General features: G+C 41.6%; 1 protein-coding gene across 1 annotated transcript in view; it reads left to right on the forward strand.

The window, feature by feature from the left end:
* LOC126334865 (vacuolar protein sorting-associated protein 11 homolog) overlaps positions 1-16,688 on the forward strand; it is a 167,169-nt gene that overhangs the window by 49,349 nt on the left and 101,132 nt on the right. Inside the window, exon 5 of the mRNA XM_049997549.1 lies at positions 8,816-8,982. Within this exon, the coding sequence (XP_049853506.1) occupies positions 8,816-8,982 (167 nt within the window). The remainder of the gene's footprint in view (positions 1-8,815; positions 8,983-16,688) is intronic.

Here is a 16,688-nt window from a genome sequence, read left to right on the forward strand (position 1 = left end):
TCTAGAAATACTTTTAATTTATTTTTAAATGTTGGTTGACTATCTGTCAGGCTTTTGATGCTGTTTGGTAGGTGACCAAAGACTTTTGTGGCAGCATAATTTACCCCCTTCTGTGCCAAAGTCAGATTTAACCCTGCATAATGAAGATCATCCTTTCTCCTGGTGTTATAGCTATGCACACTGCTATTACTTTTGAACTGGGCTGGATTGTTAACAACAAATTTCATAAATGAATATATATACTGTGAGGATCCCTAGATCCTTAAATAGATGTCTGCAGGATGACCGTGGGTGGGCTCCAGCAATTATTCTGATTACACGTTTTTGTGCAATGAATACTTTTCTACTCAACGATGAATTACCCCAGAATATGATACCATACGAAAGCAGTGAATGAAAGTAGGCATAGTAAGCTAATTTACTGAGATTCTTATCACCAAAATTTGCAATAACCCTAATAGCATACGTAGCCGAACTCAGACGTTTCAGCAGACCATCAATGTGTTGCTTCCAGTTTAACCTCTCATCAGTGGACACACCTAAAAATTTTGAAAATTCTACCTTAGCTACAGACTTCTGTTCAAAGTCTATATTTATTACTGGAGTTGTTCCATTTACTGTACGGAATTGTATATTTTTATCAAAATTTAAAGAGAGTCGGTTTGCTGAGAACCAATTTTGTGAAAAACATCATTTACAATTACATCACTTAGTTCTTGGTTTTTGGATGTTATTACTATACTTGTATCATCAGCAAAAAGAACTAGCTTTGCATCTTCATCAATATGGAATGGTAAGTCATTAATGTATATCAAGTACAGTAAAGGACCTAAGACCGAACCCTGTGGGACCCCGTGCTTGATAGCCCCCCAGTTTGAGGAATCAGCTGTTGTATTAACACTACATGAACCACTTATTTCAACTTTCTGCATTCTTCCAGTTAAGTATGAATTAAACTATTTGTGCTCTGCCCCCCTCAAACCATAATGATTTAGCTTATCTAAAAGAATTCCATGATTTACACAGTCAAAGGCCTTTGAGAGATCACAAAAAATACCAATGGGTGATGTCCGGTTATTCAGAGCATTTAATATTTGATTAGTGAAAGCATATATAGCATTTTCTGTTGAAAAGCCTTTCTGAAAACCAAACTGACATTTTGTTAGTACTTTATTTTTACATATATGGGAGGCTACTCTTGAATACATTACTTTCTCAAAAATTTTTGATAGAGCTGTCAGAAGAGAGATTGGGCGATACTTGTTGACATCCGACGTATCCCCCTTTTTATGCAATGGTTTTACAATGGCATATTTCAGTCTATCAGGGAAAACACCCTGCTCCAAAGAGGTATTACATACGTGGCTGAGAATCCTACTTATCTGTGGGGAACAAGCTTTAAGTATCTTGCTGGAAATGCCATCAATTCCGTAAGAGCTTTTACTTTTCAGTGAGTTTATTATTTTACTGATTTCAGAGGTAGAGGTTCGTGGAAATACAGTTGTTTCAAACTGCATAGGTATGGCCTCTTCTATTAGAAGCCTTGCCTCTTCTAGTGAAGCTCTAGATCCTACTTTTTCCACAACATTTAAAAAATGATTATTGAAAATATTTCCAATTTCAGATTGTTTGTTAGTACACTTGTCATTAAGTTTTATGGCACTAAAGTCTTCCTGTGCTCTTGGTTGCCCTGTTTCCCTTTCAGTAATATTCCAAATTGCTTTAATTTTATTATCAAAGTTACTGATGTCAGACATGATACACATGCTTCTGGACTTTTTAATAACTTTTCTTAGTACCGCACAATAGTTTTTATAATATTGAACAATTTCAGGGTCAGTACTCCCTCTTGCTGTTAGATACAGACTTCTAAGGGGAACTCTCAGACTTGTATATACATCAGGTGGCAGACTTAAGTTATTGGAAGTTACTTTTGCAGGAAGAGCTATTTATTTGGAAATTAACTTTTTCAGGAAGAGCTATTTATATTCCATTGTATCAGAGTTCTACATTTCATTTGAGGGTTCTAATAAATGCAGTTACAGTAACTAGTTAGTTTTTATGTTTAGTTGTCCGTGATAGTACACTGGTGCAGTCATTATTAAATGCATGCATTTATCCGTATATAACCTTGTCTACAATAGAGGACTGGCAGGTTATATCAGTGGCAGTTGGTCAGTATGGCAGATGTGTCGACAAGCACAGCCATGGAATAGTTGACTCATATACAACACATAGGAAACATTGAGACCTATATACTGACATGCTCACATCCCAAAGAAATGGTAGACAATGCCTGGTAAGATACTTTTGCAATTGTAGATGGCTGTGGATGCAGCATGGCTTAGTATTTCTGCAGGGGACTTCCAGTGACTTGTTGAGTGCATGACTTTTGTCACTTCAGTGTAAAGCTACCTCACGATTTTCATCTTATGGTTACGGTTTAAATGTGTTGATTTGATGCTGAGATGCACCCTGATTTCTTTCCTTTAGTGACACTAAGGTGTAATTAAGGCCGTTCCTACATGCACTTAGATGGAGTCAACTTTTGCCCATGTATGACATTTTTAGTGACCAAATAACTTCTCTGCATGACCATAATTGAAGAAATGATGTTTTAGGAAAACCATGACTACTGTTGGTATAATGAAAGAAATACTGTCTGGATCACTTACAAGATTTATTATTTTGATGGTTATTTTCGACCTAATAAACACACTACTTTCAGATTTATAACATTTTATTTTCCAAAAAGTTGTGGAACCTAGCTTTCCATTTCCAAATACCATGTTTATCATCTCACTGTTTTTATTGTATTACGTGACAGTTTTATAACTATTGCATCACAACATGTGACCCAAAATTTACTCATTTCTAACAAATTTGGAGTATTATAGCTCACATAAATCTATGTTCACAGCAATTTCTTCCTACCTGAACAATGGAAAACAGTTTGTTTCAATTAGATGTAGACATTACCCCTTAGTAAAAATTGGTATGGATATTCCATAGGGCTCTAGACTTCAGTCCTTGTTTTTCATTGTGGCTGTAAATGACCTGCCCCATTGGTATCACAGTCTAATCTGTTATGATGATGGTACGACTTTACTCCACATCATGACATTCCAACCCTTGATAAGATTACACAAGACACTGTTGACTAGACCTTAAATTGGTCTGCAGCCAATAAACTTGTTTGCATCCAGACAAAACCCAAAAGCTTATGTTAGGACTGTCTAGGAACTTAGAAAATAAATGTGTCAGAGTCTTAGCAATACATATTAGGAGAGGCACATCAACCAAGTCTGTAAAAAGATTTCAGGAGTGTCCTACCTCATTTGGAAACTAAGATATATGATCAGGGACATTCTCATATAGGGACATTCTCCTCATATGAGAAAAAAAATGTGTATAATGTACAGGGATGTTTCTGTAGAGCATTGACACTTTTTAAAACCTTCGTTAGGACACTAACAGCTGTGAATCTTTATATTGTGAGTCTGCACTCTGTGTCAAGAATAAAGTGAATGTCCTCAAAATCTTTAATGAGATTACTCTTACTGCTCGATCCTTGCCACTTAAAAAATTCAAAATAACTATAATATAAAACAATTCTATAATACGAACAATGTTGATACTAATATTTAAGATACTTAATTTGTATGAGGACATGTGAAATGAATATCAATTTTAATACTTTGATTGCAAATGTAACTTCCTATCACTGAGAAAAAATACTCATTGTATGTGGTCAGTGGGAAATTAAGTATCTGAATCTGAATTTACATATATGACATGCAGCTTTTCTTTTAGTGAAATCACAGTTCTGGAACCCTCAACATATTCTTTAAGTTTTCCTGCAAGTGGATGTAGGAAATACTGTGAAATTTACCACTGTAAGTCAGTCTCCTTTAAAGGCATTAATTATAACTGTCTATAAATTTCAGTTTGAATACCGGTCATTAGTAAATAAATTAGTTGCATGTCTTATTAGCCACCTCTTCTGTACATTACCTGGTTATCTAGAGGTTGAAACTCCATGTCAGTTTTATGACGGGTATCAGGGTCCATAGTAAATAGGTCTCCATTATGGTACATGAAAAATATAACACACTGAAATGTGGTCTACCTGAAATACTCACTTGAGTTGTTAAGTTACAGCCATATCCTCTCTTCCATATAGCATTGTTTAAAGTTAAGGTACATGAAATTGAGATTTACCAAAGCACCCATACAAACTTTAAACAGCTCTGGTGGATAAACATAAACTAATTAGTGGATTGTTATGATCAGCCCCCCCCCCCCCCCCCACTTCTTCAAAATTTTGTGTAGCACAATTAAATTATCATATTATTCGTAGTTGTGGTCATTTTCTTAAATAGCCTCTCGTAGCTACTTCACTCTGTCCATTTGTACCCAGATTCATTCCACATTGTGAAAGGGTCTGCATCATAATGGAAATGACAGAATGCTATTAATTAATTAATTGTACTTCGGGACATCAGATAATAAATCTTAATTAACCATAAACAGAAATATTTAATTGATTTTGATTTGAAGATCATTATTTGATCAATAGCTCTTGCGTTCTTTAAAACTTAAGTATACTTAACATTGCTTAATACAGCTATAATTTATTCACGTTACTGTACAATCCTGGTTTGATTCATTGCCATGATACAAACATTTATTTTTAAACTATCAAACGCTTTTTGTTGTTGATAGCTGGACATTGTTTGAATGAGTACATTAATTGAATGAGTGGAATCCCACCAGTACATGAAATATGCTAGGTTGTCTTATGCTTCTTTCATTAATTATCAAGAGTAAAACATTTGTAATAATTTTTGTGTGTGAGAGAGGAGGCAGTTTTATTATCATAATTCATCTTCCTGTAGTATGTTTTTATTATGAAATGTGAGAAAATACTTTGTAAAATTAAAAAGGGATATGATAATTTGAGATATTTATAAATTGTATTGCATTTTCCTAAATAAAAATGTTCAGATCTAATGAAGTTTATCAATTGGCCACTAAAACTGCAACATCATGAAGGCAATATGCAACAAAGGTCCGGTTGACATACGGTAATTTTACTACATGCTTGATTATGCAAGTAATGATCATTTCATTGCAACTGCACAAAGTAGAGGGAGGGGGGAGTAAAGCAATCTACATTCTGCATATGCACAGAAGGTATCTCATTCAAAAATCACAATTGAATGTTGCAAAAAAATAATCAGGTTATGAAAATATCATGTAGTTGGATAGATAAAAAAACTACCCACCGAGCAGCAGTAGGAGAACTCACATATAAAAGATATTAAAGTTTGTCAGTGACTCCTTCTTCTGGCAGAAGGGTTAGAGGGAAAGGAAGAGGGGGCAGAAGGGTTGGAGGGAAAGGAAGATGGGGTGAAGACAGAAGACTGATGAGGTTTAGGAAAGTGGGTAGAGTTCAGAAAAAATGTGCCCTGAACCATGGGTCAGGGGAGACTTGCCGAACAGAATGAGAAGGAAAGACTGATTGTTGCTGACTGTACCAGACAAGATTTTAAAACCTCAGAACTTAAAGATGGATGATGGGTTAATGTGCAAGAAAGTGATTACTGCCAAAACATCTTGCATGAATTAATAAGAGCAGAAAGTGCATTGTATGTGATAGAGATGGGAGGCAGATGGCGAAAAGTAGACAGATCAGAAAATGAAAGATGCAGAAAATTAAAACAGAGTAAAGAAATGAACAGAAATTAACGTAAATCAAGGCCAGGTGGATGGCGAAAACCCAGGAGATGTTGTAGCGTCCGTTTCCACCTGTGGAGTTCTGAGAAATTGGTGTCTAGGGAAAGAATCCAGGTAGCACATGTGGTGAAACATGCATTGTGGTTACAACCGTCATGTTGTAATGCATTCTCTGACAGGTTATTGTATGTCGCCAGTATCCATCCTCTGCCTATGCCTGTTCATCCCAACTGATAACTTGGTGGTAGTCATGCCAGTGTAAAAGTAACAGTGTTACACGACATGTGGCATATGATATGTCATTTCACAGGTGGCTCTACCTTTGATAGTGTGTGTTGTGCCAGTTGCAGGGCTGGTATAGGTGGTAGGATGGTGCATAGGGCTGGTTCCAGGGCTAAGAGCCAAAGATTTTAGGAAGTCGTAGCCTTGTCGAAGTAGCTGATTAATACATCAAGACCAGTAAAATACTGAGTGAGAAGTGGTGTACTCCTAAACTGTTATTTTTTGGAGGGATCGGCAGTACCAGGATTGGATGTTATCACCCAGGAAATCTGCTTTTGAACTAGGCTGACAGGATAATTATATCCATTGAAGACTGAGGTGAGAATGGCAGTATCTCGTAAAGAGTCTGCATCTGAACAAATGTTTGCATCGAATTCCAAGGCTTTAAGGGAAGGCATCTTGACATGGAAAGGATGGCAACTGTCAAATGTAAGTACTGTTGTTTGTTAGCAGGTTTAACATGAACAGAAGTGTGCACCTAAACCTTAATGAGGATAAGGTCAATGTCAAGGAAAGGGGCATGGCTCTCAGAATAGGACACTGTGAAATTTAATAAGGAGAATGTATTTAAAGGTTCCAAGCATTTTAACTGGTCAGCCTCATCTTCAGTCCATGTATGGAAAAGATGTCATCAGTGTTCCTAACCCAAACCAGCAGCTGAATGAAAGCCCGTTTCAAGTGGCCCATGAAATGGTTGGCATCTGAAGAAGCCATCCTGGTTCCCATGGCTGTGCCACTGATCTGTTTGTACGTCTGTCACTGGCTCCGAAAACTTGCAAAATTTTAATACCTCTTATTCGTGTGTTCTCCTGCTGCTGCTTAGTGAGCAGATGTTTTACATTTGAATAATGGTTATCAGTGAGAAGATCATGTCACCACTTGTGTAAGAATAACAAACTTCTATTAGCATATGTCTGAAATTGACAGGGGCATGATCGTGATGTTTCAAGATGGTAGTTTATCATTCTGCAATATTTCTGCTTGTGTTGGTCAGACTGTCATATTAACATGGTTCATGAGGGCCATACTCAGTGCGATGCAGGATCTCAAACACCCCATACGACTGTGCCCAAGAGGACACTCACGTTTCTTGATCTGCCGTGCAGGATCAAACAGCCTTGTCACATACATTGAGTCTGAAAATGGTCATGTTTGCAATGAGACAAACATTCACACAGATAGTGCAGTGGAGTCTGAAGCACCTTGAACTGTCAGCATGCCAACCATTGTTGCGGCTTCCATTGACATGGCAGCACAGAGTAATGCCAACAGTGGTGCACCCAATAACAACTCTGGTGACAGGAATTGCATGTCTTGATCTTTTCAGATGAGTCCTGGTTCTCCTTACAGTATCATGATACATGTAGCCATCTATGTAGACTCCAAGGAGAAGAAACATTTCCAAATTGCATTTGTCATCTTTGTCATATGGACTCAGCACCTGGATGTGGGGTGCCATTGGGTTCCCATAACTGGGCCTGCAGGAGTTATGTTTCTGTTGTGTTAAGGCTGTTAGCTGTGCCATATCTTGAAGGTCTCCTGTGGCTGTGCCTGTGCCGCCCTAACTTTCCTTGATATAATGGGTGTTCGACTCTTGTCTCGACCAACACATTCTCCAGATCTCTCACCCATTGAAAATATAGGTTGCTGAGAAACAGGCACACCACCACGCTCCAGCCACTACAGATAACAAGCTTTGGCATAGAGTTGAAGCAGTGTCTAATGAAACACCAATCTTTTCATCATCCAAGCTAAGTTAAAACTCATTGCCCATTGGGATTAGAGCCAATGTTGCTGCTACAGGTGGCAGATCTGAGCAATGAATTTTCTTACTTCTGTCCCCCAAATCACCTATATATTTAAACATGTGTTCTTCATATTATAATGTATATGAGGTGCTACCCAAAATATCCGAGAATTTCATTGTAAAAACCACAAAACTATACTTATATCCTAATGACCTCTGTCACCTTCTAAGTAGTCACCTGTGGCTTGTGTGCAAAATCCCAGCATTATCATCATTTTTGAAAGCGCTCCTTGAAGTCTGGAGGGCGAAGGATGTGTTACAGCTCCACTTGGATGTCTTCAGTTGAGTCAAAATGTCACCCTTTCAATGTGATTTTCATCTTCAGGAACATAAGGAAGTTGTACAGGGCTATATCTGGTGACTAGGGAGATTTGAGACTGTTTTCCTATTATTTTTGGCCAGGAATTCCTTCACAAGCGAGGTGTGTGCACGTGTGTTGTCATGATGCACCAATCAGTCTTGCTTTTTCCACAAATCCGGCCATTTGCATGGGAATTGCTTGAACCATTCAAATGTTCTTGTTTGACACAGTGCTGTCTCACCAAATGCCTTCGTCAGCATGTGGTGGGTTTCAGCTACAGTTTTCTTCAACTTGAAACAGAATTTGATGTGAATCTATTGCTCATTCACATTATCTATATCACAATCTGCAGAAGCATTGGAAGATGTCTTCACACACTCCATTGCAACTCGCAGCTGCAAGCACCAAAGATGATGCAACTTTTTGCCACAGAAACTAAGATGTGTACCTCAAGACATCTAGTGGCAGAATGTCGTACTGTTACTGATTCAACCAGTGCAATGAAATTCCCGGATATTTTGAGTAGCACCTAATATGTACAATACATAGTATTTTGTTATTTACTATCCTTCCTGGTGTTGCAATTTTAATGGCCAGCAGTGTAAATGAGTGTATACAGTGAAAAAAAATTCCCATATGTGTTACTCAGGAACTGACAAGTCTTAGTATCTGCAAATTTTTTGCAGGTGACATAACAAGAGAGCGTACAAATAAAACAAAAGTACTGAAGGATGGAAATGCAACCGTAACAGGCTTGGCTTTTCGAACTACATCAAAATTAAGTCATCTGTTTGTTGTTACAACGAATTCCTTATTTTTGTACAATATCACTGTGAGGGATAAAGAACAGAAGGTAACTATAATTGTCTTCCTCAATTTCGTACTTAATACTAGTAATTACATTAAAAAATTGTTCTGTGTGCAAACAGCTCTTTCTCCCCTTCTGTGTTAGAATACTGCAGGATAGAATGATATAATCCTTCTTTCATGGCAGAAAGAGCTGTTTACAGAAACTCGTAACTGGAACTAACTTTTAGAAAAGGCAATGCTTCATTTTGTGTTTTTGCAGAAGACATTGTAAATCTCTTCTGGGAATAAGAGAAAATGAACATTCTTTATCGTTTTATGTAAAGATGGAATTCACAGTATGTGAAATAATATCTATAAGAAAAGAGATGATTTAACATCAAGTAGAGGTGGATCGAAGGCACAAGGCTTTGGTAGCAAGAGAGGCAAAGTTGACAGACAGCAGTACTGTTTAGCTTGATTGGCCAGCAAAATTTTGTCATAGAGTTGGCCCTCAACTGAGAATCTTGATTGATGGAATCCTTGTGTGATCGGCATCTGGCACAGAAAAAAAACACTCGGAGTGAACTGATCTGGTCTGTCCCTTGTGCTGCCCTAAGTACCTTTCGGTGCTAGGATACAGCCAGGTCTATTTTCGATCATGTCTCATACAGAAGAGACTCGGTCCATGTGGCCTGCAGCCTCAAGCAGTACTTGGGTCACCTCCTGGTGGACAGTCATAGCATGGCCACCTGTCTTCCGCAGAACTGTCCTTGTGTGTTAGACATCTTCCAAGCACTGATGTGATGTTGATTTCTGACACTGCAGGCGTTAAGACTTTGAACAGCCCTCACACCATCCAGAGGGGAGGAGATGGCGAAGCTCATCTCTACGTCCCTTTAGTAGCCAGATTCTGTCCAGGCAGCCCGGGAAATTGGGGGACGATGTGCATATCCATTGGTGTCGACCCCCTTGCGGGTCCAGGGGTTACAATAGGCCCGCAATATTCCTGCCTGTCGTAAGAGGCGACTAAAAGGAGTCTCACATGTTTTGGCCTTTATGTGATGGTCCCCTGTAGGGTTTTACCTCCATTTGTCAAAATTTTCCCAAAGAGTGAGCCAATTGGGGAAGGGCACTTTACATGGTGTATAGTGTCCATCATGCACTGAAACCTCTTGCATCCTTCATCAACAAGATCTGCTCTTCCGCTCATTCTCTAGCTGTTGAGTTAGGTCACCCTCCTGGATGCTTTTTCCTCCATCCTCTGTGCAGTATTGCTTTCTGCACTGTCATTGATAATGGACTCCTTAGCTCGTTTGCACCTGATATCAGCATGGTAGGCAGTCTGCTGTGGTGGGGCTGCCATGTACCCTGTTGGTTGTAGCCCCCTGACCACACAGCAATCGCTCTGGTGATGTCTGCGCTGTTATCTCACCACGTGTGCCAAGGAGTAGATGCCCGTCGCCCTTGGGTATCAGAACTCCCGGCAATGGCCATCCTGTCAGATGGCCTTTGCTGCGGCTGGGTGGCATCTGTTGAGAAGGCCCCTGGTCAGAGTGGGTGGCATCAGGGCAGATGACACGTCATGAAGCATAGTGCGTCATCTCTTGCTGGTGGTCAGACACCAGCAGTCTCCAAGTGGTCAGGGTGTAACTTCAATGCTAAGAAATATGAGCCCCAAATCATTTCTCCCCCCTCCCCTTTGCCCCCCTCTCCACACCATGGGTGGAATTCCCAGCTAAGGATGGCAGTGAAGTTTATTCACCCCAGTACCTCATATGTACGAGAGTTCATGGGGAATCTTTCTTGTCAGTGAACCCTCAGTTTCTTGTGGAGCATTTGGAGTACAAGTTTGTGGAGGTGGAGGCCTTTCCAAAAATGTGGTTAGGGGCGGTCTTGAACAAAACAGCATCCTTTGTCCAGTCACGGGCACTACTCGCCTATGACAAGCTGGGGGATGTTTCTGTTTCCATCACACCCCATAAGAGCTTAAATATGGTCCAGGGTATCATAATTCACAGGGACCTTCTTTTGCAGCCTGATGATGAGCTGCACACCAATTTAGAGTGGTGAGGTGTCCATTTTGTCCAGTATGTCCACTATGGTCTGACGGATAATCGGGTTGCCACCGGTGCCTCCATATTGGCCTTCGAGGGTGACACATCACCCGAGAAGGTCAAGGTGATGGTCTACCACTGTGACATAAAGCCATATATGCTTCCCCCAGTGCAGTGCTTTAAGTGCTGGAAGTACAGGCATGTCTTCCCACTGTACTTCCAGCATGGATGTCCTTCACGTCCCAATACTCCCTGTGTCCCGCCTCCCATCTGTGTCAGCTGTGGAGATCACCATTCACTTTGATCGCCAGACTGCAGGATTCTCCAGAAAGAAAGAAAGATAATGGAACACAAGATCCTGGACGAACTGACCTACACTCAGACTAAGAGAAAATATGAGAGGCTACATCCTGTGCATGTGATGTCAACCTATGCCTCTGCTACAACAATGGTTCTATCATCTTCTGTTCCGCCATATATAGTTGGCTCTCAGAGCTATCAGACTCCACCTGCCCCCTGGATGGTGGGGGGCACTTCCCTCCTTGTTGCTCCTGCACAGCCTACTTCAGGAGCAAATCCCCCCCCCCCCCCCAAACCGTGGGGGACATCAGTCCCCATTTCTCAGCTGCAGTCTTCTTTGCCTCCACTCACTAGGAGGGGATCCCATGGGTCACTCCCTTCCCAGGCTGAAGCAACCACAGGTAGCTGTTCGTAGGGCTTCACGGTCCTCCTGTCTCCGATAGTGGATCAGTGAAACCATCGAGCCGGACAAACCTAAGGAGCAGCAAGAGAAACCTTAAAAGAAAAAGATCCCCAAGGACCAAGGCACTGCAGTGGCACCCACACCACCACCACTACCTACAATCTCTGTGTCTGAGGATGAGGTGGAGATTCTGGCATCCGCGGAGGACCTAGATCTCGCTGGGCCCTCAGTCACAATGGATGTCGGTCACACAGGTACACATCTGGTGGCAGCAGGTGACCCTGAGGCAAAGACTGCCTCATTGAGTGTTTCATGCCTTCCCAGTCTCGTGATCACGTAATCCTCCAGCGGAATTATGGAAGTTTTTTTTCCACCAGCTGGCTGAGCTACGGCAACTGTTAAGCTTTCCACCTGCTTTCTGCATCGCCCTCCAGGAAACCTGGTTTCTGGCAATGTGGACACCTGCCCTCTGCAGCTATAAGGGATACTACAGGAACCATAGTGACTGTAATAGTGTGGCAGGTGGAGTTTGCGTCTGTGCCCCTTCAAACCCCTCTTGCAGCTGTCGCTGTCAGGATAAGGATGACGCAGGAAACAACTGTCTGCAGTGTATATCTTCCTCCACATGATGCAGTACCCCTGAATGTATTGGCTGCACTGATGGATCAACTCCCTAAACCTTTCCTACTTTTGGGAGATTTTTTTAACATGCATAACCACTTGTGAGGTGGCACCATGCTTACTGGCTGAGGTAGGGAGGTCAAAAATTTACTGTCACAACTCGACCTCTACCCCTTAAATACAGTTGCCCCCACACATTTCAGTGTGACACATGGCACGTATTCAGCCATTGATCTCTCGGTTTGCAGTCCTAGCCTTCTCCCATCTACCCACTGGAGAGCACTTGACGACCTGGTAGTGACCACTTCCCCATCAGCTGGCCACTCCCCTGGCATCATGCCTACGGACACCTACCCAGATGGGTTTTAAACAAGGCAGACTGGGAAGCCTTCACCTCTGCTGTCACTACTGAATCTGAATGGTACCATTGATGTTGTCGTTGAGCAGTTCACTTAATGATCGTTTCTGCGGTGGAAAACATGATCCCTCATTCCTTAAGTGTGCTTCCGGCAAAATACAGTCCTTTGGTGGTCGCCGGAAGTCACAGAAGCAATTAAAGAGCATCAGCGAGCTCTACATTGACAGAAGCAGTACTCTTCCCTAGAGTACCTAATTGCCTTTAAGCGGCTATGTGCCCACGTTAGCCAGCTTATAAAATGACGGAAACAGTAGTGTTGGGAAAGGTACATGTCAACCATTGGGTGCCATACGTCACCTTCTCAAGTCAGGATGAAGACCGTGTGTTTCTGGCAGTAACATCAATGATGTGTTATCTACCGACACAAATGCGATTGCCGAGCACTTTGCTGAGCACTTCGCTCGAGCCTCTGCGTTGGAGAACTACCCCCTGCCTTTCGCACCCTCAAACGGTGGATGGAAAGGAAAGTCCTCTCATTCACTATACACACAACAGTGAACCCTGTAACGCCCCATTTACAGAGTGGGAACTCCTCAGCGCCCTTGCACATTACCCTGACACAGCTCCCGGGCCAGATCGTATCCACAGTCAGATGATTAAACATCCATCTCAGTGGTGGGAGACCACCATCATTCCCAGTCAAAACCCGCATGATGTGGATGGCTACCAGTCCATTAGCCTCACCAGCTTTCTTTGTAAGCTGTAACTTACGATATGTCAGTGGTTGGGTTGGGTCCTGGAGTCACGTGGCCTACTGGCTCCATGTCAGGGCGGCTTCCATCAGGGTCGCTATACCACTGATAATCTTGTGTCCCTTGAGCCTGTCATCTGAACAGCCTTTTCCAACACCAACATGTGCTGCCATCTTTTTTGACTTACATGAAGCATATGATACGACCTGGTGACATCATAACCATGCCACATTGTATGAGTGGGTCTCCGGGGCCTGCTCCCGATTTTTATCCAAAACTTCCTATTGCTCCATGCTTTCCGTGTCCAAGTTGGTGCCTCCCATAGTCCTCCTCCCATGCAGATGACTTCTGCAGTTTGTACTGCTCCTCCAGTACTGGTGTTGCTGAGCGGCGCCTACAGCTAGCCATTCACAAGATGTAGTCATCGGCTCTAGCCCACAGGATCCAGTTTTCAGCTGCGAAGTCGTATGTCATGTATTTCTGTCAGTGTCGCATCGTTCATCCTCAATCAGTACTTTACCTTAATGATGATCCACTCACTGTAGTGGAGATGTATCGGTTCTTAGGACTGCTTCTCTATGCCCGATTGACGTGGCTACCTCACCTTATTCAACTTAAGCGGTAGTGCTGGCAGCACGTCGATGCCTTCCACTGCCTGAGCAACACCAACTGTGGTGCAGATCTCTCTACACTTCTGCAGCTCTACAGAGCCCTTGTTTAATCCCGCCTTGACTTTGGGAGTCTGGTTTACACTTCGCAGCGCCCTCAGCATCGCGTTTACTCGACCCAGTGCACCACTGTGGCATTCACCTAGCGGCGGGAGCATTTAGAATGAGTCCAGTGACCAATGTCTTGGTGAAGGCCGGAGTCCCTCCATTGAAAGTTAGGCATGCTCAGCTGCTCGCCAGTTATGTTGCAGACATTTGTAGTTCTCCTGCGCATCTGAATCACCGTCTCGTTTACCCAACCAGGACGGTTCATCTCCCACATTGGTGGCCCAGGTCTGAGCTTACGATTGCAGTTCGCCTACGGTCCCTTCTGTCTTAACTGGAGTCCTTCCCGTTACCACCTCTCCTCGAGGTCCATTCACATACACCTCCATGGTGTACACCTAGGCTGCGGATTCTTCTGGACCTTTCACATGGCGCTAAGGACTCTGTTAACCTTGCGGTTCTCTGCTATTACTTCTTGACATATACTGGGGGCCATGAAGTGGTTTACACCGACACCTTGATGGCTGATGGTCATGCAGGCTTTGCATATGTTCATGGAGGACATATTGAAGAGCACTCCTTGCCAGATGGCTGCAGTGCTTTCACTGTATAGCTGGCAGCCATATGTCGTGCTCTTGAGCTCATCCGCTCATGCCCTGGTAAGTCATTTCTCCTGTGTACTGACTCCTCAAACAGCCTACAAGCTATCAACCAGTGCTACCCTCGCCATCCTTTGATAACATCCATTCAGGAGTCCATCTATACCCTGGAATGGTCCTATCATTCAGTGGCGTTTGTGTGGACCCCAAGACACGTCGGAATCCCAGGCAACGAACCTGCCGACGGGCTGGCCAAACAGGCTACGTGGAAACCGCTTCTGGAGATTGGCATCTTCGAAACTGCACCCATTGTTTGGCGATCGTATTCCCCCACCATTCCACTGATAAGAGTACATAGAAGGAATGATGTAGCAAAGACATTCATTCTGCAGATTCTCCTGAAGTTGACAGCAAGGTATGCTGTCAAAATATTGTGTTATGTAAACATGCTGTCAAAATATTGTGTTATGTAAACAACATCCTCAGTTTATTCATTCATAAATGCAGATGTGTGTAGACAATATACCATTTTTTCTTTCAGGAACAGATCAGTTCACTAAATCAGCAATAGGAAAAAAATATGTAAATCCTGAAATGCACTTGCTTTGATCCAGAAAGATATCAATTATTTGGGAACACACATTTTCAATAATATATCAGTCACAAGGAATTCAGATAGTATTAATTTACAATTAACAGGAATTTGGATTTATTCTTTTCCTCTGGCAAATAATTTCTTAATATTAGTAATTTACGTAAATTTGTAACAGTAATGTAGGTATGCAGCCTACATATTTATCTGTTTATAAACAGTATTTTATAAATCCATAAACAGAAAAGTGTAATTTGTTTTTTATTTTCTTCATTGACCATCTTGTCAGTTATGACTTGATAAAAGCATTTTACTATTATCCATTTCATAATGATTGACCCTGATTTATATGCTGATTATATCGCATGACAAACATGGATGTTGCGCCTTCCCAGAATTGTGGTAATGTCTACTTCTATTTGGTGTATGAATATTACATTTTAGTTGGAAAGGGGGCTACATACACAGTAATATTTAAGAAAAAGCATGCTCTTTTCAGAATTTTTTGATGAGTGTCAACTTTGAGGAGTCATAGAAGCCAGTTTATAATTAGGAGAATAATTCCCTTTGTACAATTTAAAGGTACAACCATTTTCTACTTACAGGTGAATTTTTGTTGCTCTCCGATTGATCATTTTGTCCTAATAATGGTGGATGTGGGTTGCTGCAGTTCACCTAGTTGTAATGAGTTAACAAACGAAAAGTGTAGATTCAAGCTGTGTTGTTGCCTTTCACAGCAGTTATGCTTTTATGCACGTAACTCTACGTAAAGCACTAATATCGTGAGTTTAATTTATTTGATTTTGTATCATTATGCTCCCTGTGCTTGCACATGCTATGTTTCCGGATATCTGAACAGTATTTCCATTTCATTATTCATCATTGCAGTCTTTACTTCATGGCTTCCTGTCAGATAGGAAACAATTGTGCACCCTATCTAGGTTTTTTACTCATACAAGACAGTCTTTGTGATGTAATAAGTTGCCTTGTGCGTGTGTGAAACCACGCCCCATTTATGGAGTTGTCGAAAGTTCATGGTGATCAGCGGCTTTCAGTGCATGTACTTTCTTTGGGTCCAAAATGGAACAGGGCATGATCAGTTCCTATCACGGATGGTAAAGAGAACTTCTGAATATGTCAGTGTTAGTTAAAGTCAAGCAAATTTCGAGAGAGTATAACTTTATGTCTTGGCTAACTGAAGAAGTGTACTGGTAGGTGACAGAAGTTTTCATTGGATGAGTTTGCACAGGGAACCATAAGAGGAAAAATCCTGGACTTCTGTGTGGAAAAAGTAGTTTCCAAAAGTAGCTGTCATATTGCAAAAGTTAGACTGAAGTGGAAGACTTTCTTGATGTCAGTGAAATGACCCCTTGGTGTT

The sequence above is a fragment of the Schistocerca gregaria genome, chromosome 2, assembly GCF_023897955.1.
Source record: "Schistocerca gregaria isolate iqSchGreg1 chromosome 2, iqSchGreg1.2, whole genome shotgun sequence".
Taxonomy (NCBI): domain Eukaryota; kingdom Metazoa; phylum Arthropoda; class Insecta; order Orthoptera; family Acrididae; genus Schistocerca; species Schistocerca gregaria.